The sequence below is a fragment of the Thunnus maccoyii genome, chromosome 12, assembly GCF_910596095.1.
Source record: "Thunnus maccoyii chromosome 12, fThuMac1.1, whole genome shotgun sequence".
Lineage (NCBI taxonomy): Eukaryota > Metazoa > Chordata > Actinopteri > Scombriformes > Scombridae > Thunnus > Thunnus maccoyii.
In genome coordinates, this window is record NC_056544.1 from 17,844,470 (window position 1) to 17,869,839 (window position 25,370).

At 39.1% G+C, this 25,370-nt stretch overlaps 1 protein-coding gene across 11 annotated transcripts; it reads left to right on the forward strand.

The window, feature by feature from the left end:
• Positions 1-881: 881 nt before the first annotated feature.
• Positions 882-24,484, forward strand: dtna (dystrobrevin, alpha). 11 transcript variants are annotated; one of them, XM_042428840.1, is made up of 25 exons: positions 882-1,119; positions 1,968-2,093; positions 6,264-6,331; positions 7,549-7,629; positions 7,721-7,934; positions 8,214-8,299; positions 8,799-8,953; positions 9,079-9,184; positions 9,646-9,812; positions 10,007-10,131; positions 10,916-10,924; positions 11,309-11,392; positions 11,623-11,691; positions 14,332-14,427; positions 15,572-15,653; positions 16,286-16,380; positions 17,738-17,851; positions 18,086-18,182; positions 19,506-19,529; positions 20,687-20,846; positions 20,952-21,041; positions 21,123-21,222; positions 21,690-21,807; positions 21,957-21,995; positions 23,184-24,484. In XM_042428840.1, exons 3-24 carry the CDS (start codon positions 6,265-6,267, stop codon positions 21,972-21,974), a joined length of 2,157 nt encoding a protein of 718 aa, XP_042284774.1. In that variant the 5' UTR covers positions 882-1,119; positions 1,968-2,093; position 6,264; the 3' UTR covers positions 21,975-21,995; positions 23,184-24,484. The 11 variants fall into 11 exon arrangements, with proteins under 11 accessions (XP_042284774.1, XP_042284773.1, XP_042284771.1 ...); XM_042428839.1 differs by lacking the exon at positions 1,968-2,093; XM_042428837.1 differs by lacking the exons at positions 882-1,119; positions 1,968-2,093 and adding an exon at positions 2,594-2,758.
• The last annotated feature ends 886 nt before the right edge of the window (positions 24,485-25,370 follow it).

A 25,370-nucleotide genomic window follows, 5' to 3' on the forward strand; every position in this document is an offset into this window, starting at 1 on the left:
ATTTGGACATTTCTTGAAGACATGTTGTTTAAACAATGTGATTTACACAATTTTAAGATGGCACAGGCCCCCCTTGCCTTGTGTAGACTGTAAAAACATGCATAATAATAGTGATGTGAAAAAGAGTGTGAGGTTTTGGCAGCTGAACAGATTCAATATAGCTTGAAAATCTATAAAAGACCTCTTTATGTTGAATTTTCCTTTTAAATTTTTGGTTCAAACCCCTTGCAATACAATCATTATGTAACGGCATTATCAAGGCATTTATTTAGTGTTTTGCAATACAAATATCTAAATGGTTCAAACACAGGAGGAAATTACAAGAAATGAGCAAGTGTGTTTTATAACATTTACATTAGTTTTACATATCAGTGAAATCTGAGTCCCTCTAAAACAAAAAACATTATTATATAATGTTATAATGTATAAACATAATACATAATGCAATATAATTTATTCACTTCCTTTATCAAAGTTTGTCCATGAAAAACGGATATGGAGAAAGATATTGTTGTAATAACATGTAATAATATATATATATAATTTAAATATCTATTTCAAAAAAGATCTTGAAGTAAGATGTATTCTTTGTCTAATCAATTTGGCGAGGGTTTTTTTTCATCTATAAAAATATTGCTAAAAGTGCACTGTTTTATCTACATGACGTCATCTACCAAGAGCCTCAGAGGGGGAAAAAATGCTTAAACTATACAACAAGGACCGCATCTTTGCATAAGCATACATCTTTGAGAATACATGATCAAATCAGCTTCTTCTCTCTATTTTTTCCCCCTTATTTTTGTATCAAACTTTAACATTTTGCAGCCGGATCACACTGACGCAAGCGAAGAGATTCCGCATTACGTCATCGCGAAGGCCACATACTGGAGGCAAACGCTGCCTGTGCTCCGCTCAGCCAGTGCGCTACCCGAAAATTTCCACAACACACAAGCTTTGCAGGAGAGCGGCGTCAAGAAACGGCCGCTTCGTGCAGTGATGCGGCAGCCTACACCAAAGAAACCCTGATCGCAACGCGGGACACGACCGGCTAGTCGGATTCCTGGATGGAAAAAAAAACAAAACAGTGATGTTGCATGACATGCCTCGAAATAAATTCTGGTAAGTCTTGTGCAAGTGCGCGCTGCTGCGGCTTGCTGGAGGCTGGCGAGCAGCAGAGGAGCGACCTTAACCTACTTTGTCACTCTGGGTGAAACGAGTTTCCCGATCAAGTTTAAACGATAATAAACGGCGGATTTGCGAGGATAAAAACATAAGGAAAGGGTTCGTGCATGCAGGCAGTTATCTGTGGAACAGTGAGACCTTTGTCTCTCGTCCACACAGGTGTCTCTTTGCGTGACAGGTGATGCCTGAGCTGAGCTTGTACCATAAGGTGCCTGTTGCCTTTCTCATTGCCCTTTTACCTTATGTCCATTATGGCTTAGGTGCAATTTCATGTTGTTTTCTTTATGACCAGTATGCAACATGACTCTGTCTATGCCCAGTGCATTCACTTTTTTCAAGCTTGTGATTGAAATGCAAATATTATTCCCTATTAGCTCTCACATCACACATCTACACAGGCAAACATTCTTGTATTTCCACTTATTCTGGTGTTTCTGCTGTTTATAGTAAGTTACTTTTGCAGGATTCGGAACTAAATAACTCAACAACAGTGTCACAAACTAAATCACAGCACTAGCACTCGTAAATTTGTCACTGCACTCTGATTTAAACATGAGGGTCCCAAAGTTTTGGCCTTTTTGCAGCTGAAACCATGGTGATCATCAGCAGGCGACAGCGAGCAGAGGGCCCTCCGGCAGATATCACTGGCTGGTACCAGACAGGAAGAGAAAACTGTTTCACTACCTCCACAGCATTTACCACAACACTAAAACACAACATCTCTTGCTTTGAACTGATTAACTGCAAGTCAGTGGTGCAGCTTTTTTTTTTTTATTCCTGTCCAGGGATGGGATTTGGATGCCCCGTGTAGTTTATAGTCTCGTGATGTAAAAATAACTCTGGCCAATCAGTGGGAACAGCTGCGATGTACTGTACCGAGCCGGCCAAACACAAATTGGACTGTAACTCAAGTAAGTGCTTGTGTTTGGAAAATGTTGCATGACAGTCTGGTTCCAAGTACATCAAGGAGGACATAAAATAACAACACTGTTCTCTATGTTTTATTGAGCTGCTACAGAAATAGACTCATAATGTAAATAACTGACTAATAAGGCTTTTTCTTTTTTTTGTCCCTCGCATGAAATGCAGTTGAATATTTGGCCAAAAGAAGTCCGTGCAACATTAAAAGACAGAGTGAGTCATTACTGTGAGACTCTTGCTTTGGCTTAGCCCCACCAGTCCCTCTGCAATGTTAATGGTATATGATGATTTGCTCTTTTAAGGGCAGTTATTTTCTAATGCTTCTAATGCTGCCAGTGTGACAGTGCCATAGAGAAAAAGAGAAATGTTTGCTGGGCAGATGCCAGGAATGAGGTTTGGGGTCTGCAACTAGAGCCAGTAAAGCTGTACAAGAATGTGGAGCCTTCTCATTTGTAGTTAAAGATAGAGGCAGCGCCGGCTGTATCCTAGCTGACAGTTTCTAATTTCAGATATCGTCGGTCAGCCCCGTCCATTTGGGCTGCTTTTGTTGTAATGTTTCCCTGTTAGAAAGGAGTTGTGTGTAGTTGTTTGTAGAAGGAGGTTTTGGCTTTTGGCAGGCAAGGGAAAGGACTACAACCATGGTACATTATGAAAGGTATGTTGATCATCTTGTTCCCCTTTGCTGTTGTATGATTTGTATTGGGTGTGTTGGTTTAATATCTGCTCTCGCAATAGATTGTATCAATCTTAGTTATTTCCGAGACTGAGAACAGAGCACAGAAGGTCACATAGCTGGCAAGTCAGGATGTGTTTGCTTGTGATATGGAAAGGATATCAATGTTAATCTACAACAGGGTGTATGTTTGTATACTTTTTACATTCACTCACTCTAAAAGTGATGAATGAGCTTGCATATCCATTACTTTCAAGATGACATTGGGCTACTGGCCGCCGGCTGTGGCCTGACATTGCTCTGTATACATCTACAACTGCTGTTTACTGTTGTTAGTGCATTCATCATTGCTTTAGCGCTAACAAAACACAAATTCATTAATAGTGTTATTGGATTATCATGCAATGAGGCTTTATGGCTGCATATTAATACCTCACAAATAAGATGAACCCTCAGTTTCAGATTATTTTTTCATTCCTATGTGGATATGCTGTTCCCCCTAAGATGCTAATAATAATTAGTTATTTCCATTTCTTCTGTTGTGCTTACCTCTAAGCTGTGAGGTAATTTGATTCTGTAATTCCAGGTTAATTTATTAGCCTAATCTTTTCCCCCTTAAACAGGATTTCCAAGATTCCTCAAGCTCCATAACTGACTTAGGTGAAAAAAGTAGATTGTTGTGTGCTTTTTACTACTAGGTGAATTCTAATTTCTGCACCACGGGTCTCTGCAGCGTAATATTTGGGTCTACCAATTACTGTCAAAGTAATTTGAAAAACCATGCCTGAATGATTGTCTTGCAGAAAAAGTGTTTTCGAGCCATTCGCCCAAGAAGCGCCACTGTGCAACTATCATCCCCACCGAGCCTTATCTCATAAAAGATATTTACTAGTGAAAAAACTTTTCTCTACAAACTTTGTTTGTCTGCAGTGAGAGGTGTAGTGTGTATGTGTGTGTGTCTATGTCGGGGGGGGACTAGCACTATGTTTTTACGAACGGAGCGGCTGGGCTCTTTGCTGCCATGGCAACAAACCACATGACTAGGTGTATTAGATTGCCTCGGACAGTGTGCAGTGAGGCATGGTGTGAGCATTCTCTCTGCTGCTCTGCCCCTTTGAAAGTCTTGTACTTGTCTGACTTAAGTTTTTCTTTGCCCCCACTCTCACATTTCTGATAAGCACTGCAGGGGGTTACATTCAATTTGCAAATGTACTTCCAAAAAACCCCCAGAAAAATTGAGGTTGGTATGTAACTACCAGGGCCAGATTAACCTGCTATTGGGCCCTGGGGCAAAAATGATCTGTGGGCCCCTGGTGTCCTCCCTGTTTCTGCCACTCTGTGCATTGTGTATGTATTAGTTAGTAATTATTAACTAGTTTTGGGTCATTTAAGTACAGATTTATTTAGGAATATGCACCATGCAAGCACTACATAAATAATAAGGTGATAATGCAGGTGTTGCCCTATCATTTCAGTCCATATTGGGCTGTAGAGATGCATACACTATTATCAAACAGATGCTGTGTAATTTATGATGTTTTCCTAAACTCCACCGGGAACAGCTATTGTCCAATCATAGCGTAGCAACCACACTGTAACAGCGGGCCTGTCAAGCTTGGGATTTCTACTCATGTCAGAGTTTTGTGAATGGGGCTATTTAAAGAGTTTGGAGGGTGTTGTGTTTTTTCCCCTTTTCAAAACCAAAAACAAGAGCAAGAGTGTTAGGAATGCTTTAAACAGTGTGTTTATCTGCTCTAATGTAAGCTGCAATTGTTAGCATGTCTGGCTAACAAGCTTACTACATACAGTAGCATGTACATTTACATTTTGTCATTTGGGAGACGCTGAGACTTACAAGCGAGACAAGACAATCAAGCATTAGAGGGCAGTGACTCAGAAAGAGCCAAGGTACAAACTCTCAAGTAGCTGACCAGGTACAAGTGCAATGAGAAAGAACGTTAGTTTTTTTTTTTGTTGTTTAAAAAATGATTAAAGTAAGAAACAACTGGAAGTAGATTAAGTGCATAAGAAATACCATAAACAACACAAAAATAGTGCAACAAAATCAACAAAGTGCTAAAAGGTCAAAGGGGCTCAAGTGTTGAGGTGTTCACAGAAAGTTGAGCTGAGTTTTCAGGTTTTTTCTTGAATGGGAGTCAGCAGACTGAGTTGCAGTAAATGAGCTTTAGCAGTAACCAAGCTTACTTTCAAGGCGCATATCAAGGAACATTAGCCAACTAGTTTGTGGGGTCACAGGTCATATTCATCATGACTAGCACATCCACGTCCTGGATGCTGTCAGAGTTTAGAGTAACATTAGCAGTAGCTCTGTTCTGCTCCTTTTTGGGGAGGTTTACATTCCAGCAACATCATGCAAACGTTAGAGATAGCATTATATTTTTGTTGGCTAGACCTCATCCTAATATCCTGTTTTCTCTTGTTAAGTTAAAAGTGAAAGTACAAACAAGTATGTACACTACACAGCCAAACAGGGTTAGAACAAAATAACAGTCTACTAACATTTTTCCTTATCATACTTACAATCCAGAAATAACTTGCTTTACCATGCAATACAAGAACAATGCTCTTTCTTAGTTTACAAGGATCAGCAACTGATGAGGAAGCCGACTGTTTGCCTGGGACAACTAGTCTTTTAGCACAACATAATGTATGTAGCCATCAAATGCATATTTAACACCACTTTTACAAGCTTCTTGAGTCTTAAAAGGTCTGCTTAAGACAGCTTTTTCAACCAACTCATGGAGCTAATGGTAGCTTAATTGGTTAGATAGTCACAGCTGAAAAAATCTGCCAAGAAAAATGGTCATTTCAGCCGGCAAAATTGACGTTTGCTGGCTTGAAATGCGAAGCCTGCTTTTGTCTAAGTCTGAAACCAAGCACCCACTGTTAAAAAAAACGTTAAGAATTTTGAGTAGTGAATCAGCCTCATACTGTAAACTATGTGCCATGCAAGAATGGAAAGCTTTCAGACCTAGAAACTCAGATTTAGGGCTTTTAGTGAACATTCAGTAGCTACACAGTAAACTTAGAGCCTTTGGGCCCCTTGAAGGTCTTGGGCCCCTGGGCAGTTGCCCCACTTTGCCTGAATGGTCCAGCCTTGATAATTACTTGCTACTATGACTTTATTTAATTGTCCATATTTGATTAGCTGGTTTTAAGGATTCATTTGGGAGAGTTTGTGTGTGGAAATAGTAATAATGTTTAATTTAAAGAGTAATGAGAGAAAGTAAGTATGAATGTCGAATGAACACAATGTTATACTTTTGTTTACTAAGTGGTGTTTTAATAGCTGTGGTATACACAATATTTTTCTTAAATGGTTTCTGATGCTTCTGGAAGTACTTTTTGTTATAGTGGTTTAGTTAAAATATAACAAAGAGCATATTCAGTAATCTAACAATGCTTTTGTTACTGCTAAAATCAGAGGTGCACTGGCTCTGACATGACTGTCTCTCCTCCCGATCAGAATGATTGAAGACTGCGGGTGGAGCGGTGACAACATGGCAGATAGAAGGCAACTGTTTGTCGAGATGAGTAAGTGCTCAGGGCCACATCTCAGCGTGATCTACACCAGACTGTTTTACTCACTGACCATAAAAATGGCAAAGTCTCCTCTGTAACTTTTCATGTAAAGCAAATATCATGAAGATCAAGTGTCTCCACTAGTGTCACCCACTGATTGATTTTACACACTGACGGAAAGGCCTGGAGTATGACCTCATGCTCTCTCACTGTTTACAGAGTGAAGGCACACTCCTATGCACACACAAAGTGTTCGATATTAAATGTTAAGACATGACATCATGAAACAACTAATCATATGGAAAAATACACACAAAATTAACTATGAAATAAAATTGTAAAATTGTCCAATACATTCTTAAAACACAGCTCTTTAATACTGTTTTTTTGTTCATTGCAGCTCATTTTTATTTTATTCCAGTACATTAAATTTCAAAATGTCCCTTTTCTGAAGTATTTTTTTTATTTATTCTTATATATATTTATTTCATGATGCCAAGCTTAGTTGTTTCCCAAATCAATACTACTGGACATACATATTCTAAGCAGGTTTTGAGTGTATAGTGTGTTCACTCAGTGTTTTAGTGTTCTGTTGATGGAAAAGAAATGACTAAAAGATATTTGGGGAAATATTGTCTATTTATGAAGTTAACACTGATACTGGCACTTATATTCCAAAGTAGCAGCTTGATTGACATTCATTGGAGCACATATTTATTTAATTTCCTGTTTGTATACAACCGTTAAGTGTTGTATGTAGATTTTTTCCATACTAACTGCAGAAAGAGTATACTAAGATGATTAGTATGGCACATACTGTATAGAGTTAGTATGTACCATGAACTTGAATTGAGCAGATAGCCAATCATATCATTTTGATTTGTCTGGATTGACAAACAAAAGCTTTGTGATGAAAAGTGGCATTATTAAAATAAAATGGTCACTGGGAAAATTTGCAATGTGAAAAAAACAACAGAATAACAATTAAAAATGTTAATAAAAAATAACATTTTACTTAATTATTTCACAATTACATTGTTATATATTTTAGCCGTATTAATTAACCTGATTATTTATTTCTCAATGTGTGATTTATTTTTTCAATATTGAACACTGGAGTACATGCCATGTCACCTTTGTTGTTGTCATTCCCCTTTCTAGCTATCTATAGTCCGTCCACTAGTGTTGCCAATTCTGATGTAATTTAATGATGATTAATTCTTCCTCAGGGGCTCATGATTTGGATTCCATACGATTATCGACATACAGAACAGCCTGCAAACTCAGATTTGTGCAGAAGAAATGTAACTGTGAGTATGATGCAGTGTCCTTTTAAATACACGACTATACTCATGCTTGTATACTCTTAATGTGCCGTTTTATATCGTGTTTACTTTCCAGTGCATTTGGTTGACATTTGGAATGTCATTGAGGCTTTCCGAGAGTGCGGCCTCAACACCATGGACCTCAACGCTGAGCTCACAGTGGCTCGTCTAGAAGTGGTACTGTCCACTATTTTTTACCAGCTGAACAAGCGCATGCCCACCACCCACCAGATCCACGTGGAACAGTCCATCAGCTTGCTGCTCAACTTCCTGCTGGCAGCCTATGACCCGTGAGTAACCCATCACATGACAGTTGGCGGCTGGTGGCGTACTATCACGTATGAGGTGTGGTGTGAAACGTGACTCTGCCAATGTAGAGTGAAAATGCAGACTGTTGAAAGGTAAAAGCCAAGTTATACATTTTTTAAGACGATCACTATAATTCAACTTTGCCTTTTAGAAAAACAGTTGAGTCCATAGGATTCTAGCAGCAACACTACACACAGGGCTTGACAGCTTCGCTTAAAAGAATCTATGACCATATTGTAAAATGTATTTGCTTTTTGTAGGGAGGGCCATGGCAAGATATCTGTCTTTGTTGTGAAGACGGCTCTGGCAACCATCTGTGGAGGGAAGATTCTGGATAAATTAAGATGTAAGCAACACAACAAATCTTTATTTGACTTTTAATTGTGAAAAATGAAATGCAAATCATCCATTTTGCCTATAATAAATCAGCTAATTTTATTTGTAAAGTTCACGTAGTTTGTAGTGTGAGTAATGCACTGCTTTAGAATACAAACTTATATTGCCTGTGTTTTGTATCTGCTTAGCCTATTGTTCCTAGAAGCAGCAGCACTTCTGGCCTGGCTCTCCATGGCTGGGAGAAGTCATTATTCATTATGGAAGGATATGGTTTATTACATAAGCTACGAAAATCTGTGGGAGCAGTAGCAATGGCTCGTGAAGGAAAAAAGGGAGAGCTATGTTACTGGTGTATTGTAACAACTGATTTGAATAACTGCTTTACTTTGATTTGTTTTCACAAATAAGTGGGATAATTGTGTTGTGTAATGTTGTAATTAGCCGACTGTGGTGGCAACTGAGAATTAGTTTGATTCATTTGTCTAATGTTTCCCCGTGTTGTTTCCCAGATATTTTTTCACAGATATCAGATTCCTCTGGGATAATGGTGTACTCACAGTTTGACCAGTTTCTGAGGGAGGTTCTCAAATTACCTATGGCGGTTTTTGAGGGACCTTCTTTTGGTTACACTGAACAAGCTGCAAGAACCTGCTTTACACAGCAGGTGAGGGCTCATTAACCACAGACTATCATATTTATGCTGCTAAAGTGCATGTGTGATTGTTTTAGTATTGACATTGTGGGTGATTTTTTCCCTGTTGGATCTCATCCTGTACCGAATGTCAACAGAAAAAGGTCTCCCTCAACACATTCCTTGATACGTTGATGTCAGACCCACCCCCTCAGTGTCTGGTGTGGTTACCGCTCATGCATCGGCTCGCTAACGTGGAGAATGGTAAGACACCGAACAGAATATTTATAAACAGGGAAGCTAGCAGGCTTGGAGGATGTAAAGTTCAGCTTTGCATCATAATCTTGAGTCACCACACACACAATCAGTCAAGCAGACATATACATGCACACCTCCAGTGAAGATGACCCATAGGGACCTTACACCCTGTGTATGAGTGTGTGTGTATTTGTGATGCACTCATCTTCACAAGCCACCTCCATGTGAGCAAAAGAAACACTGGCACATGCTCAAACATATTTGTGTGTATTTGGTTAAAATAAAAGCAATGTTGTTATTAAAACAGACTCAATGTCCCAGCACATCTGTCCTTGAATTAACAGAAATTAATCCTCTACTTGCAGCAATGTGCAAAATATCCGGGTTTACCGTCACATCTGTTTATGTGTATGTGTTTGTGCATCTGTGTGTGTTTGTGTGTCTGACCCCTCCTCTCCTCCCTGCAGTCTTTCACCCGGTCGAGTGCTCCTACTGCCATACTGAGAGTATGATGGGCTTCCGCTACCGCTGCCAGCAATGTCATAATTACCAGCTCTGTCAGGACTGCTTCTGGAGGGGGCATGCCAGTGGTTCCCATAGCAACCAGCACCAAATGAAGGAGTATACGTCATGGGTAAGGGAGGGAGAGGGGAGGAGAGGGGCGGGCTGAGGGAGGTGTGTCTGCACTGGACCAGTGTAAGGATGCTGCATGTCTGGTGCAGGTGGCAGCGTTGCATTTAAAACAGCTTAATGATGCTCTGTGTTTTGAAAAGAAATTAGTGCCCTCATGTCCTCAGAATTGGCACCTTGCTTTTGTGTTTCTCCCAGAAATCCCCTGCTAAGAAATTATCCCATGCACTCAGTAAGTCCCTGAGCTGTGCATCCAGCAGAGAGCCTCTTCACCCCATGTTTCCCGAAATGCCAGAGAAACCTCTGAACCTAGCTCATATTGTGTAAGTTTTCTTTCTTTCTTTCTTTCTTTTTTTGTTATAACGCTGAATCTGAATAATCCAGTTCTGCAGTCCTGCACACAAGAGAGGTGTATTATTTTCAAAGCCTCCGATTTGGAAATGTTTGATTTTATCCCACAGTTGATAATTATCTTGTAGCTGCCTGGAAGTCTGAAGTGATTCCAGTCAATCTCCTGGGTCAACTAATCAATGAGGCTTAATTACAGCCTTGGGAATGATTGTAATCGCCAAACAATGTTGTTACCTTTTCCTTTACTTGCCTGCACAAGCAAAGACTTCATAGCACGCTGGTGGTGTCTGTTAAAGGCTAAATTGGGTAGTGGGACAAAAAAAACATAACACTGGCTGTTTATTCCATTATTGTTGTTAGAAATGTTGTTGTTTCAGCAACAGATGAGAAATGAGAGTAGAAAGAGACGTGAAATGAAACGACATGCAACAAATGTCTCCGGCCAGACTCGTTGGCCCTAAACGCCTCAGCTGATATTCATATTTAACATAAATACATTGTTTTTGTAAGGATCACTTAAATTTACGTATTAAAGAATAGAAAAACGTACTGAGTGGGACATTTTGCGATTTACCTATCGCGTTCTTGTTAGTCTCCTTTACGGGTGAATGTTTTTGGCAAGTTTATTGAAAAAAATGTTTTCTTTTTGGTCATAATGACTTGAAATTATACATTTAGTGTAGTTTCTGCATTGCTTTGCTGATTGTAATAAATTATTTTCATTCCCTTCTTTGTTCTTTATTTTCCTCAAAATAGAGACACGTGGTGAGTGTGCTTTGATTATTTAACACATCACAAAATGTGTCCATGTACATTTTGTCAGGTTTGAATCCTTATTATGCTAATTATATGTAATTAAGTCCCCTCCCTTCTAGTGTACTGACAGTAGCTGTTGTTAGTTTCTGTCCAAACACTCATGATATGACTCATTCGTCCATACATTGCATGTTTTCATTGTTGACCACACTGTACATTACTAATCATTTCCTACTTTATTGCCACATTGAGATGCATTTATCAAAATGGTAATTCAGAGATCATAAACAAATCTACAATGTGCAAAGAATAAATCATGAAAAAAAGAACCATCCAACATGAAAAATAGCCGTCTCAATTTGGCAGTAAAAATAATATTTGTCTCCTCTCCAGGCCACCAAGACCAGTGAATATCACCAATGAATACTCACTCTCCCACTCCATGCCTACATCAGGGAACCCTTACTCCACCAAAAAGTGAGTACAACAGCCGTAACAATGGATGTCCTGGATTTTACAACAGGTCTTTTCAGTTTGCTCTGCTCCCTAAAGACCCCATGCCCTGCAGACTCTTGACTGTCTTCATTTTCTCACCTTTATTTTCTAGTGTGTGTATGTGTGTGTGTGCGTGTGTGAACATTTGTGTATCAGAGTGCTTTTTCTTCTTTGTTATTTCCTCTGCTGAATGTAATTAGCTTTCCTTACAGCAAGAATGATGATGTTGAGCACAGAAAGCCCTTGACGGGGGCTGCTCCACATCTGTTGAAAGGCAGAGGGTAAGTGACACAGGTGTGCATATGAGAATGCTTCTGCGGCTCAAATGCATGCGTGAACTAATATAGATAATAATCATAGGGCATTAAAAAGAGTGCAAAAATTCCCAAGGAAACTATTAGCAAAACAGTTTTCATATATAGGGGTTTACATTGTTATACTTGAGGGGCTATTTCATAGATACTAGATGAAGCATGCATCATAAAAATCATTGGCCATTAGTTTAGAGTGTCTATTACAATCTTTTCATTCACATGGAAATGGGAAATACTAACTACCAGTTTCTCATATAAGCCTCTTTGAAATATTACCCTAAATCTCCTCAGTGTTGAAGTTATAGCAGTTAAACAGTATATATTCTCATTGTTTATGATGCACAGTATGTGAATAGATATACCTGTTTACAAAAAATGGGATTCACTTTTCTTTTCAGTTGCTATTTATGTTATATTTTGGATCATATAAGACTTGCTTATTCAGATTTTTCCAGCAAGAGCCCTTTTAGCTTCTCTGCACCTGCATTTGATCGAGAAGAGTGTTTCTTTAAGGAACACTACTCCCTTTCATAACTTAGGCGTATAGAAAAACATATAGATGATGTGATGAGTGAGTGGCATTTATAAGTTATTTTTTATGTGCGTGTCAGAGCATCTGGACATTGTGGTTGCTGTTTGCACAAGGTGATAGACCGCACAATACAGGGCTTTCAGGTGATGTGCCCTCTGGAGGCCATATTGGAGGTCTTAAAATCTTGCTGAGAATATCTGGCTACATTCCTAAACTTATGACTGAAGTTTCAATTTTCCGCAGCATAGAATATACGGTTAAAGGGGCACTCTAGGGATTTAGTATTGCATTTCCATAAAATTGAAGGAGAGACAGATTAAAAGGAGAATGGTCAAAATCAAAGCAGCAAAAGCAGGATATACTGACTTTTGGGCTCTATTATGAGTCAAGCTCCAAAAACGCTGGATCCTACTGTTCCCATAATGCAACTCAATAACCTCCATATCTGGTAAACACACATTTTTCAAATGACAGGCTCCCAGTTTGTTGCGCAGGCTTTCTGTTACAGCTGTACTAATCAAAATCTTTATATTGACAATGTATTAAATGACTATATGCAATGTGAAAAGAGTCTCTTGTGATGAACCCACAGAGACTCTGCAGTTTGGTAGTTGTAGCTTCTTTCAACTCATTGTTTTGGTTTTACAGCCCGCAAATTTACTAGTTCTCACGCAGGCAACTCAGCAAAAAAGCCCAGATAAACCCACTACACATTACCGCAGACAAAGTTAGAAACTAGTTAGTGAACATAGTAGCAGCTACAGAGCCAGAAATATCCCTCAGAAGCTGGTGGAGACTAAAACAGAGCAAAAAAGAGAGTGAATATTGGATTTACATTGGTCAGGTGGCCAGAAACCAGAATATGTTGACGTTGTGTTCACAGATTGTTGATCCCCCCAAAAAAGCCTCAGCTAACATACACCTGGTTCACAAATTGACAAGTAAACTATATGTAAACTTGGTAGAGTTATTTTCATGGTGTTTTTGACTGAGAATTCATCCTTTTTCCTGTTAGCACCCCAGGTTGTGTTTACATCAGTTGACGTCGTTTCAGCTCTGCTAGACACCTTTAGCATAGTTGTTAACGCATATAGTAGCCAACATGAGGTCAGTATGCAGTATATAAACTTTATTCACATTAGACATTTTGACTTCTCATAGTAGGAAAATCACAGGTGTTACTAAAACATTAACGATAGCTTTTTCTATTCCCAGTTAGCCATGACAGTGTCACAGTGAGCTAGCATACACAATACCAGAACCCTGAAACCACAGCAGCTAAATGGAGTTTCATTAATTTTATTATTTACACTTATGCTTTTCATACACCCCTAAAAATGTATTCTGTGAAAAAGACCTACTGTCTGATAGTTGAATGTGCATAGTATCAAATGGAAATAGCTACTTTGCTAATTTAGCTTATTGGTTTGTTAGCTTGCTTCAGGTTAATTGGCTACAACTTGAAATACTTTAGAGCTAAGATTAGATAATATTAAAAGCAGTTTAACCTAAATTAGAAAAGAAGATAATACTCTTTTTTTCTGGATTGATTGATTGCGTTTTTGTTGTTTTTTTGTGATATTTTATGGTCATCTAACTGACCCTCCATAATGGGAGGAGGCATGGTTGCTTTAGGAGTTTGAGATGCAGGTGGAAAGCATTTATAAATACAGTAGTGTGCATGCTTGACATAGGCTATCGTGGGGGTAGATTGCTTGACTTAAAAATAATGACTTTCAATAGTTTTAATAATAGAGCACTGAGTGATTGATACTTGTAGAACATAAACAGTGCATATAGAGTCTTTTTTTGCTGGTCATGTCTTTAATCATGCTCCTAGCCTTCATCAGTGGTGACTCTCCCAAACATAATATGGCCTTGTTTCTCTCTAGTCACCCATGAATGGCTGCTTTTCAGCCATTCTCCTCAAACCTCTTTTGTTTTATTCTCCCCTTTTCTTTCTCTGCCTCTCTGCTTCCTGTCCCTCTCATCCACTGTCCCTCTGTTGTTACCTGTGTGTAATGTCATGTTTTTTTGTTTGTTTTTTTTTGTTTTGAAACCCTGCACTGTTCCAGGTTAAACTACAACCTCGATGTTGCTGATAGACTTGCTGACGAACATGTTCTGATTGGCCTCTATGTGAATCTACTCCAAAACAACCCCAAAACATGGTCAGTTGGTGTGCTGCTGTGTTTGCCAACACCAGTGGAAACTATGTGCTCTGCTGAACTGCCACCTCGCAATCCTTCCCCAAACCTAACCCTGTTATAATCCTAATAACACCGCATGCTTTCAGACAGTTTTATAGACTGCTGCAGATGTGTTTCTCTCTAAACGGTATCCAAAAGGAGTATCTCTACCAAGAGTACAGTAAAGATTTGATTGTATTTTTCACATTTGAGTCCTTGTAAGACCTTGTGAGTATACACACGATCACTTATGTTGCCTCTAATGCAACACTAACATGGTTGACAATTGTCTCACTCTTGCAATACACATCCTGTTGCCACTACATATGATTTGTCACTGAAAAAAGGCCAAGTAGTCCTTATATTTGTTGCATTAGGATTGTATAACTCTGAATGCTTAGGGCTGATCAGTTGGTTAATTGGCAGCAAATACTTTAAACACACAACACAGATGTGAGTTTGGTTTCTTACCGAGTTTGACTGCCTCCTTATAAAGTAATCTCTAAAAGCAGTTTGGTGTGTTTGGTTCTGTAACTTCTCTTTTGTCACTGTGCATTTTAGAAACAAAATTGATGTGTAATCAGTTGGAATATGGCATATTCTCTCCCTGTTGAAGCATAACTTTGTCTTTATGTTTATTTTCTTATTTAGATGCAAGATAAAAAGAGCGTTGCCTGTATTTTCTGTGTGTGTATGGACTAATATGCTTGTATGTGTGTGTTTTAATGGTGGTTGAATGCCATCTATCATGTTGGCTACGTATTATAATAGCAGCTCTGCAGGCTCCCTGCCACATATCTTCCTGTCTGAGTGCATCTACTGTATGCGTGCGTGCAAACACATAACCATATTTTGTACTGTATCTGTGATCAGACTGTATCAGTCACCCTCTTCCACTTAACCCAGCTTCATTTCTGCCTTTGTGGTTTTACATAAATAGCTTGGTAACAAGGGCCTCTGCTGTCTGTGTAAAACTTAAGCCTTTTCTGCCTTTTTCTTCCTAATCTGACTCCAACTTAAAAACTTTGATGGATTTTTTGCAATTCTTCTAAATAGTTTGTATCTGAGTAGCTGTGTATTAACCGTGTCATGTCGTGACTTCCATCTCTATTTTCCTCTTGATCAGTTTGCTGGAGAGCAGTAACCATCAAGATGAAGAGCACAGTCTCATCGCCCGCTATGCTGCTAGACTGGCTGCTGATGCTGCGGTGAGATATATAAGACATTTATTGCACACAATATCTTGGCATCTTTCATCAGTGTTCAGGGCCAAAAATCTGTCCTTGATGAGAAGAGGGTGAAATGTATGTTGCTACTCCACCTTTAGGGGTGTCAGTCCTTTTTAGTCCCTTTGGGTAGCACTGGTGCCTCACAGCAAGAAGGTCCTGGGCTTGAGTTTTTATGTTCTCTCCATGTTTGGGTCCCTCCCACCATCGAAGACATGTATGTTGGGGTTAACACTCCTGCCAAAGTCAAGGCACTAGCAAAAAGAACTGGAAATGGTCCCTGGGTGCTGCACTGTGGCTGCCCAGTGCTCCTAGTGTGTGTGTGTGTGTGTGTGTATATATAAGATGGGTCAAATGCAGAGGATCTATTTCCCCAGGGGGATCAGTAAAGTACTTCTTCTTCTACTTTATTGCAAAAATGAAGAGGGGATTTACAGGTGGTGATCATTTCTGACCAGACCCGTATGCCAGTTTATGCTCTGTTCAGGTCTTGATTGATGGCTGGTGACCTTACTGTTTTGTTCCTCCTGTGAGATATAAGATAAGGTAGCGGATGACATCACCCCAAGGTAAAGCCAGTTCACATGATGTCTCTTGCTTGGTTTCACCAACAGGCTCAGCAGCAGAGGGTCCCCACAGACCTCCCATGCTCTCTGGATGCCAACAAACAGCAGAGGCAGCTCATTGCTGAGCTTGAGAGCAAAAACAGGTTAGGGATGACTGCCTTCTTTTCTGTTTGTTTCTTCCCTTCTTCTTTCAGTTCCACAACAAGAAATACACCTTTAGGAAAAAGGTGCTACCTGGTTTGACAAAATAGACACTAACCTCGAAGCATAGTCATTACAGAAAACTGTTTTTTATATAAACTATCATTAGTCACCAAGTTATTATATTTACGTTCTTAATATTAACATTTTCAGGGATGTGACTAACTGTATATACTGAATATAAGATATGAAAAGGCACAGTGAGGGAATACACAGTGCTTTACAAATTGCATAAAAGAAGTAAATAACACATGTAAACATTAAAATGAAATCAAAAACTAGTAAATAGTGAAACCAAAGTGGACACAAAAGTTCAATTATAGCAACACTGAACAAGTAAGTCTTAAGGCAGCTATAATCAGTATTTTTATATGAAATAATGGATTCTGGAACTACTTGTATATGAAAAGGGTCACCTGTGGTGACGAACCCACAGAGAATTATCACCTGATGCTGTAGTTCTCCTCCTCTTTACCCTACTCTTTGGCCCTTTTTCACAGAAGACATTTTCATGTGTCACTTTAGGAAAAATACAGTTGTAATTAAGTTAATGATGGCTGAATTCCATTTAGCTGCTTCAGTTTCAGGGTCCTGGTATTGTGTGTGCTGGCTCACTGTCACACTGTCATGGCTTTCTAAGACCGGGACACAATAGAATAGAGCCATCGTTCATGTTATTAGTAACGCCTGTGCTTTTCCTATTATGACAATTCAAAATATCTGCTTGGTTTTCTGGGTCCCAACTTCACTGTTTTGGTTTGCTGGCACCGCTCATAACATTATTTTCAGCCACAGCAGACAGCCATAAAACCCCCCTCTACACTACCTGTCCAGCACAAAAACAGCAGAGTTAGCAACTAGCGGGTAAACATAGTGGAGCATTTATCTGCCAGATATCCAGATAGTTCTCTTGAGAATTGGTGGAGATCAAAGACAGAATTAAAAGGAGAGTGAATATTGGACTTACATTTGTCAAGTGGCCAGAAACACGATTTCAATTAATGCTTATGTTGCTCCATAAATACTGGATGTGTTAACTGTTTGCAAACAAGTTTGGCACATGAACTTGTGTTCATAGCTTGTTTCCGCTGCCCCCAAGTGGCCAAAAGAATTAAGATTTGACAGAGCATAAGATCATTTAGGAAAATGCAACTTTCTACATGTTTTGTGTTGACCCTAGGAACAGTCAGCAGACTCAAGTCAGAAGACCAAAACATTCTTCAGGCTTCATATGGACAAAGCATGTCAGAATCTAATATGCTCTTGCACTTAACAGAGCACTGTTTGTACCTTTCACAGAGAAATCCTGCAGGAAATCCAGCGACTGCGCCTTCAGCATGAGGAAGCTTCCCAGCCGCCACCTGACAAGGGTCAGCAGAACCCCACTCTGCTGGCTGAGTTACGACTTCTCAGGTAACTGTTGCTGCGTCTTTGATCCACCACAGTGCAATTTGTAACAGACAGCTTTGCTTAGGCTGCAACAGAACGTACATATTGTAATTGCTCGCCTTTTTCCGAGGCACAGGAACAACATAATGTCTGAGAGTCCAGATGCTCATGTTCTTTTTTTTTCATTGTTTGTTTGTTTTCACATCGACATGACATTATGGTATCATCACGCTGTACAACTTGTTTTTTTTCTGTCAGGCAACGCAAAGATGAGCTTGAACAAAGAATGTCTACTCTGCAGGAGAGTCGCAGGGAACTGATGGTGCAGCTGGAGCAACTAATGATGCTTCTCAAGGTACGAGAGACATGCCTTTCATGTCTTTGACTGCACAGTTAAGATGCGTTCATGACCACCAAAGGAACATACATCCTTTGTTTCCTATAGGGAACGACAAGGTAATTGGTTTCAAGTTTTGCTTCTTGGCCCAGTAGTGTGCTGCAACTTGTTTTTTCTCTTAAATTTGAGGCAGGTGGTAAGCAATATGGCCAGATGGTGAATTTGTCTTGTAGTACATTTTTTCACAGCTGTGGTTGATCACTCTAGCTAACGTAAAGCTAACACTGCACTTTGCAGATGAGGGAAACATGTGAGCAATTAGCTAACATGCCTTTAAAAAGATTTTGTGCAGGATTACAGATATTCTATGTTTTTAGTTGAGGGAATCTTGAATGAGTGTTGTGTGTGATCATGGACAACAACACAACACAGCTGTGGACTATCATGCAATTATGTACTGTATTTAAGCACTATGTCACTTTATGACTGATATGTCTTGAGAAAGGTCCTTGGGACCGTAACATCAACGCTTTAAACTTTAAATAAATCAATGCAGAGGTGATAAGTGTGTGCAGGAATTGACTTTTTTTCTTTGCAATTGGATCTTCAGGGGAATTGATTTCCTGCACCCCAGGAGAGACAAAGCAAGTGGTGTGTGTTGCCTTCTACTCAATTACCTAACATGTCCATTAGAGGGCGTACATCCTTAACAGTGAAGCCCTTTTACGGCCCGTTGAATCATTTTTTGACCATATAAGTTAAAGACTGAGAGAGAGGTGTGTGTCTCAATTGATCATGATTAAAAATATATAAAGTCTGCTTCACTCTGGTGTTTGCAAAGCAGGCTCCGATACTGTGTTTGGTCTTTGTTACAAGTGCTATTGTTCTGTTCACATTTGGATCATAAGAAAGTGTCCTCTCTGACATTTCTGTAAATATATGTGACTGATTATCAACTGTATATTATTTGAAGATGTGCTGTTGCCAGACAAGAGTCCAGACAGACAATTTAAGAGCAGGATATTGAGCTCAGGATTATGCTCCATCACACCTTACAAGACAACATGTCTCCCGCCCTCTAAGAAGGATAACCTTTGGTGCGAGAATATCTTCTGCAGCCAACAAGACAGGAGTTCCTCAAAGCCTACATAAACTGCTTACTATACTGGCTTAAGTGGGGAGGATATCAATCTAATTAGGCTAAAGGGATCAATGGTAATCCATTAAACTTGCATGAGGAAGCCACATGCTTGTCACGTCCTGAAGGCGATGGGATTTTTTAAAGAAATACTCAGTGTAATGTGGTTGTTGTTTCATGAGCTATAAAATACTGTTTTTCAGCTGGAGGAGGAACGGAAACAAGCTGTAAGTGTGAAAACTGTGAGGCAAAAATGAGGCTGGATTCAGACTTACTGCGTGCATGTTTGAAATAAACACTTTGTTGCTGTCAGGTGAAATCCTTGTGTGCACAAAATGACAAAAACAGCCATGTTTCAAAGGTGAGGACGGTGCATTTTTGGAGATACCATACATGGTGTTCACCGGGCAGCAACAACTTGTGGTTTGGTCTGTGGGAATAATTGGAATAGCTCATAGAGAGAAAAAAGTGTTTTAACAGCATGCTGAAAAATGCAACTTAATGACTCCACATATTGTACATTTCTAGCATGTGTGTCATGTTTTGTTCTTATAAGGTATTGTGGTTTGCTTTCAGGACAAATGAGCCTTTCAGTAAACCTTAAAACTATGTAACTGAACTGTTTGTAGTTTCTTTGCTGTGTTTTTGAGCACTGACTATGAATTTGTTGCATTGATCATAGAAGATTTTCTTTGGTATGATTCTGATTAAACTCTATACTTCTTAAAAGATAGGCTCACAATTTTTCAAGTCATAACACAGTAGTCAGGTGATCAAATGAACATTGACACATGTTTTTCTTGCTGTAATCATTCCTCCTGTTCATACTAAGAGATATGGATCATAATCCACTTTCAATGTAAGTCATAATGGACAGAGTCAACAGTCCTTCTGTGCAAAAATGTATTGAAAAGTTTCCTTGAAGCTATTGTGAGGCTTAAGACATACAAATCAGTCAAATCAAGTCAATATCTTTCAAAGTTAGTCTTTTTAGTGCCAAATTCCTTCTATGTTACTATCCTTCCACTGCAGCTGAGCAGGAAAACACTGTCCATTGAGACACAGAGAGAGATTGTTTTGTATAAAAAAAAAAGACTCACTGTGGAAGATATCTATTTTATTTGGCTCATTTAGATGGCTGAAGCCTCGTGTTATCTTCAGATAAACACATTAAGTTTGTAAGTGCATTTGGAAGGGATCCTCTAATGGCCAGTATGAACAGGATGACTACAGCAAGAAAAACCTGTTTCAATGTTCATGTGGGCTCCTGCCTACTGTTTAAAGACAGACTTGAAAAACTGGAACCTATCCTTTAAAGTCTTGCCATTGCAGCACAGGTTTATTTGCTGACAGTTTACATTAAAATGACCTGTGTGTGTTGCAGACTCAGGGTCCCGGCTCTCCGCGCTCTTCCCCCAGTCACACCATCAGCCGATCAATCCCCACACCGATCCACTCAGACTCTGCCGGCACGACCCCGACTCACACACCTCAGGACTCACTCATGGGCGTGGGAGGGGATGTTCAGGAGGCCTTCGCTCAGGGTAACACAGTGGTGCACTGATGCATGGATATGGTCTCCAAAATATGACTGGAAGATCTATGCAATCACGTTTTAAAACTAAACATTTCTCTCTCCTGTTTTAAAGGCCCAAGGAGAAATTTGAGAAATGACCTACTCATTGCTGCTGACTCCATCACCAACACAATGTCATCACTGGTTAAAGAACTAAATTCAGGTATAAATTAATGAAAAAAAAGTTTGTTTTTCTTGTAGAATTTGTTATACGGCAGCTGTTTTAAAATGCATTTCTCCACAGAGGGTGGAAGTGAGACTGAGAGCACTGTGGATTCAGACTTTGGACGTGGTGAACTGTTGGCCACAACCTCTTCAGATCCCTTCTTCACTTATAAACCAAGGTCAGATTCACTATATATAAGAACTAGTACAGTATATAATATATAACTGTACTAGCCTTTGTAATATTTTTGGAGAGCACCTATGTGAATATTACCTGAAAAAGTGTATGTGAGAATAGATACATAAATTTTAACTTCTAATTAGTGTCTTCTTCTACACTTTCCCAGCTCATCCATTGTCCCTGCTTAACTTGAGCAAACTGCTTTGGCACATGTTGCTGCTTCATTTTCTCTGTTGCCAGCTTTCCCACTAGTGTTGCTTTGTTTCATACAGATACTGTACACACAGCATTGTTTGTGAGTGTCAAATGCTTCATACGACAAGGCATCTCCCATATTTTCATGATTTGAATCATAAATAATGGTTGCTTTAAAGTGGGACATTAGTTGGGACAAGTCAAATAAAATCACATTGAGTTTCCAGGTACACTTTTAATCTTTTGTCATGTTTTCTTGTTCTGTCGTAGGACTGCTAGCGCTGCAGAGGAGGAGAGCTATGAGAACGATCTGGAGCAGCAGCTGGAGGATGAGCTCAAGTTGGAGGAGCTAATGAAGCACAGGCAGGAGCCAGACAAAGCGTGCATGGTGAGTTCTGGCTTTCCAAGACTGCAGTGAAGTCAAAGAAGAAAACTGCATATTGTGTGCTTTGATTCATGAAACTGCTCCTTGTCAATTTTGCTTTAACAATCTGCTGTGTGTGTGTGTGTTTCGGTTGTGTTCATACTGTGGTACAGGTGACGCTGCAGCAGTGACTGTGGTTGTCCAGGTAACTGGTAAGCATCTGAAACACATTTTTATGAACAGTTACAGTGCACACTCTTTAAAATAAATGTGTATTAATTTGACCAGTCACCAAAATGTTGGAAAAAAAAAAAAAATTATCCTGGTTTTCAGTTTTATTTGCGCCATGATGTTTACATGGAACATGAGAAACCTGGCTATTTATATCCATGTGAACATGATTCTAACAGTATCCAGGTTTCTGATGGTGAGGGTTTATTTTGAGTTTGTGTAATTAGCGGTAAGTTGTATTGGTGGATATTTCCACTGTTTTTGCCTCTTGCGTCCTCAGTGGGCAGAGTCTGTAATTTATGAATGAAACTTGTAATCAGTGGAATTTGTCTCTGGTGCGTCAGTGTCCATATTTTGCAGCACATTGCAGAGATTTAGGTGTGTCCTTGATTTCCCGACATCTCAACCACTGTCTGTTGTTGCCTGTACTGACTCAGTTATCCCAGCAGTTGAGGATGAACCCAGTTTAGTTCATTTTACAGAGCATTTTCCATTCTGTTCCATTTGCCGTCGTCATCTGATCAGCAGGAATAGAGGATGGGAACTCTATACATAAAGCCGTTTGAGCATGTCGATCATCAGTACAATGTTTATTATCATATTTTAATGTTTTACTGATGAACTGCTAATGTAACTTGAGCTGGGGAAGCACTTGCCCACATGACAGACAGTGAAGCTGAATAAAGTGTCCATTAGAGTTTTTATCGAAGTACTCCAGGTAGCATATCTGAGTTTCTCAAACCAGGATATGATGTGCAAACACATAACTGGGATGCTCCAGAAACCAGATCACACCTGGGATGCTAATCACTATGGAAACACACTCATCATGCCTTTCTTTTATGGCTGCAACATACAGTTATTTTCATTATCGATTAATCTACCCATTCTTTTCTTGATTAATCATTTAGTCTGTTAAAAATTATGAAAAATGCCCATCACAATTGCCCCAGGTGACATCAAATTGCTTGTTTTTTTTTTTTACCAACAGTCCAAAACCTTAAGATATTCAGTTTGCCATCACATAAGACAAAGAAAAGCAGCAAATCCTTACAATTTAAAGGCTGGAATCAGAGAATGTGTGGCATTTTTGCTTGAAAAATTACTTCAACGATTAATTTGTTGTTGTTTTTGTTATTAGTAACATCTGTGTTCTGTGTTCTTAACAGGCAAGCAATATGAAAAGCAACAATAGTAGAAGACACTGGACAAGACAACACTGGGACGACGGTACAGAGCACTGAAGATATGAAGAATTTAAGTTGAGAAAAAAAAAGCTAAATCCAACCATAGAATACATTTAGGTAAAGATATATTTTTTAACCAACCACATATTTAAGGTAATACTGTGAGCTGATGTAAAGAGATTAATTACTGAGCTGTCTATTATACCACAGGTGCCATAAAAACCACATGATTTTGAGGAATTATTTTTTAATTTTTATCCTTTTTATATGAGTTGTCAAGCAGACGTACAACTTTACTGTTAGTACAGGGCGGCAGACCCGATTCTTTCAAATTCTCATGTTTCTGAATACAGAAAACCAGGTTTAAGTGTTTGTTTGTCATCTGATTTATGATACAAACCTGATATTAAGTTGGAGTTAAAGTTATAGATGATCAAATTTGCAATATTTTGTAAATGTTTAACACTGGCCTGGTTACTATGAACAGATTTTACCGCTATTCCATAGATTTCTTACTGTTGCTGTTGAGTGGATTTTGTATTGTTTTTGGACTTTTTTGGAGCAGGCCGACTGCTATTGATCAGATAAGTTTGTTTTATTTGATACATTAGTAATAATAATGCGCACTGCCTTAGCTGATTGGATGACCTCTCCATGGAGTTCCTTCAACCTGTCAAAGCAGCATGTAGCTAACAACAAAACACCTGTTCAGCAGCAATGCCAGTTGTCTTCACTGGACGAATGAGGTTAAACTCATTTAATCTGACGCTGGGAAGTGATATTGTCTGCAGAGGGATTTAGTCTGCAAATATGTACACTGTCTACATATAAACTGTCAACTAAATCTAAGATGTAGTTAAATTCTGATGTCTGAAAGTGTGTTTAATTACAGTGGAAATTGTGTAAAATAAAATTTAGCACATTAAAGATGTGTGAGACTTCCAAATTGCTCAAATTCAAAGGTTTACACTGGTAAGGGCATTGAACAAATTGTTTACTCTCAATGGTTTATGAATTAATGTCCAATCATTTGCCATTGTTTCATTTGTTAGAATCAATGTTCTCACACAAATCTCCGTGTAACTTGCCCACCAACATACACACTCTCGATGTATTTTTCTGAGTGTGTGCGAAACTTTACGGAGTCACTTTGGGGGAAAAGTGTCAAGCCAATCTAAAATAATACATGTGTGAAATATATCTAGTTTGATTTTTGAGCAAGTTCATAGCAGTGATTTTTGCATGGTGGTGATCCATAATAAAGTGTTGACACAATATCACGATTTTGCCTATGAACTCCTTTCTCTTTCTTTTTCCATTCCAGAACGGCACACTTCAATTGGCTTGGTTTGGCAGTGCACATTTATTATCTGTCCTGAATGCACTGTTGGCTGCCCTCAACCTATTGTCTATAATTCATCACATAGACCCACCATCTGAGGTAACATAAAAGCAGCCATCCAGTACTGAACCTCATAGTCATCAGAATCCTGTGCTCTCGGACTCAGGCAGTATTGTCAGCATAAGAATTAACTGACGTACGGTTTTATTATCACCAGACATTTTAAAGATTTTAAGACAGAATGGACTCACAGCATCACCATCACCGGTTATTTGCTTAATTACCACAATCTTGCAAAATGAATTCTTTCCACAGTATGTTTTTCTTTATCTGATCCAGCATAGTCATCTATCTGTCAGCATAGTTAGCAAAGCAGCTGTAATAGTGATGAATTTTACGCCAAGCCTCATCCAGCTGTCTTTTGTCTTGTATCAAGTGCATGACTGCACCCTGGTGTTAAGAGACGAGGAATGCAGCTGTGTCAGTGGCTGAACAGTAGGTATATTTCATCAAAGATTAAAACTTTACACACCACTGGAGAGCAGCTCTTCCCCACCTTTGCACTGCATTTCCTTTGGTGCAAAACGGTCCTGCTGTTTGCATGGAATTACATTCATTTGATTGGATTTTTCTTTTTTAAAGGGCAGCTTCTCCTTTTCATAACAAATCTTCAAGCCCTTCAAGTTCATAAAAATATTTTTCCTACAGATAATTTTAAGAATTTATAGTTAATGTTATCCTGTAGTGTGCACATTACACCAGGGCTGCAGTGTGCAGAGTACACAGTAACTATTATTTGATTCATTTTAAAATTGTGACAAATGACC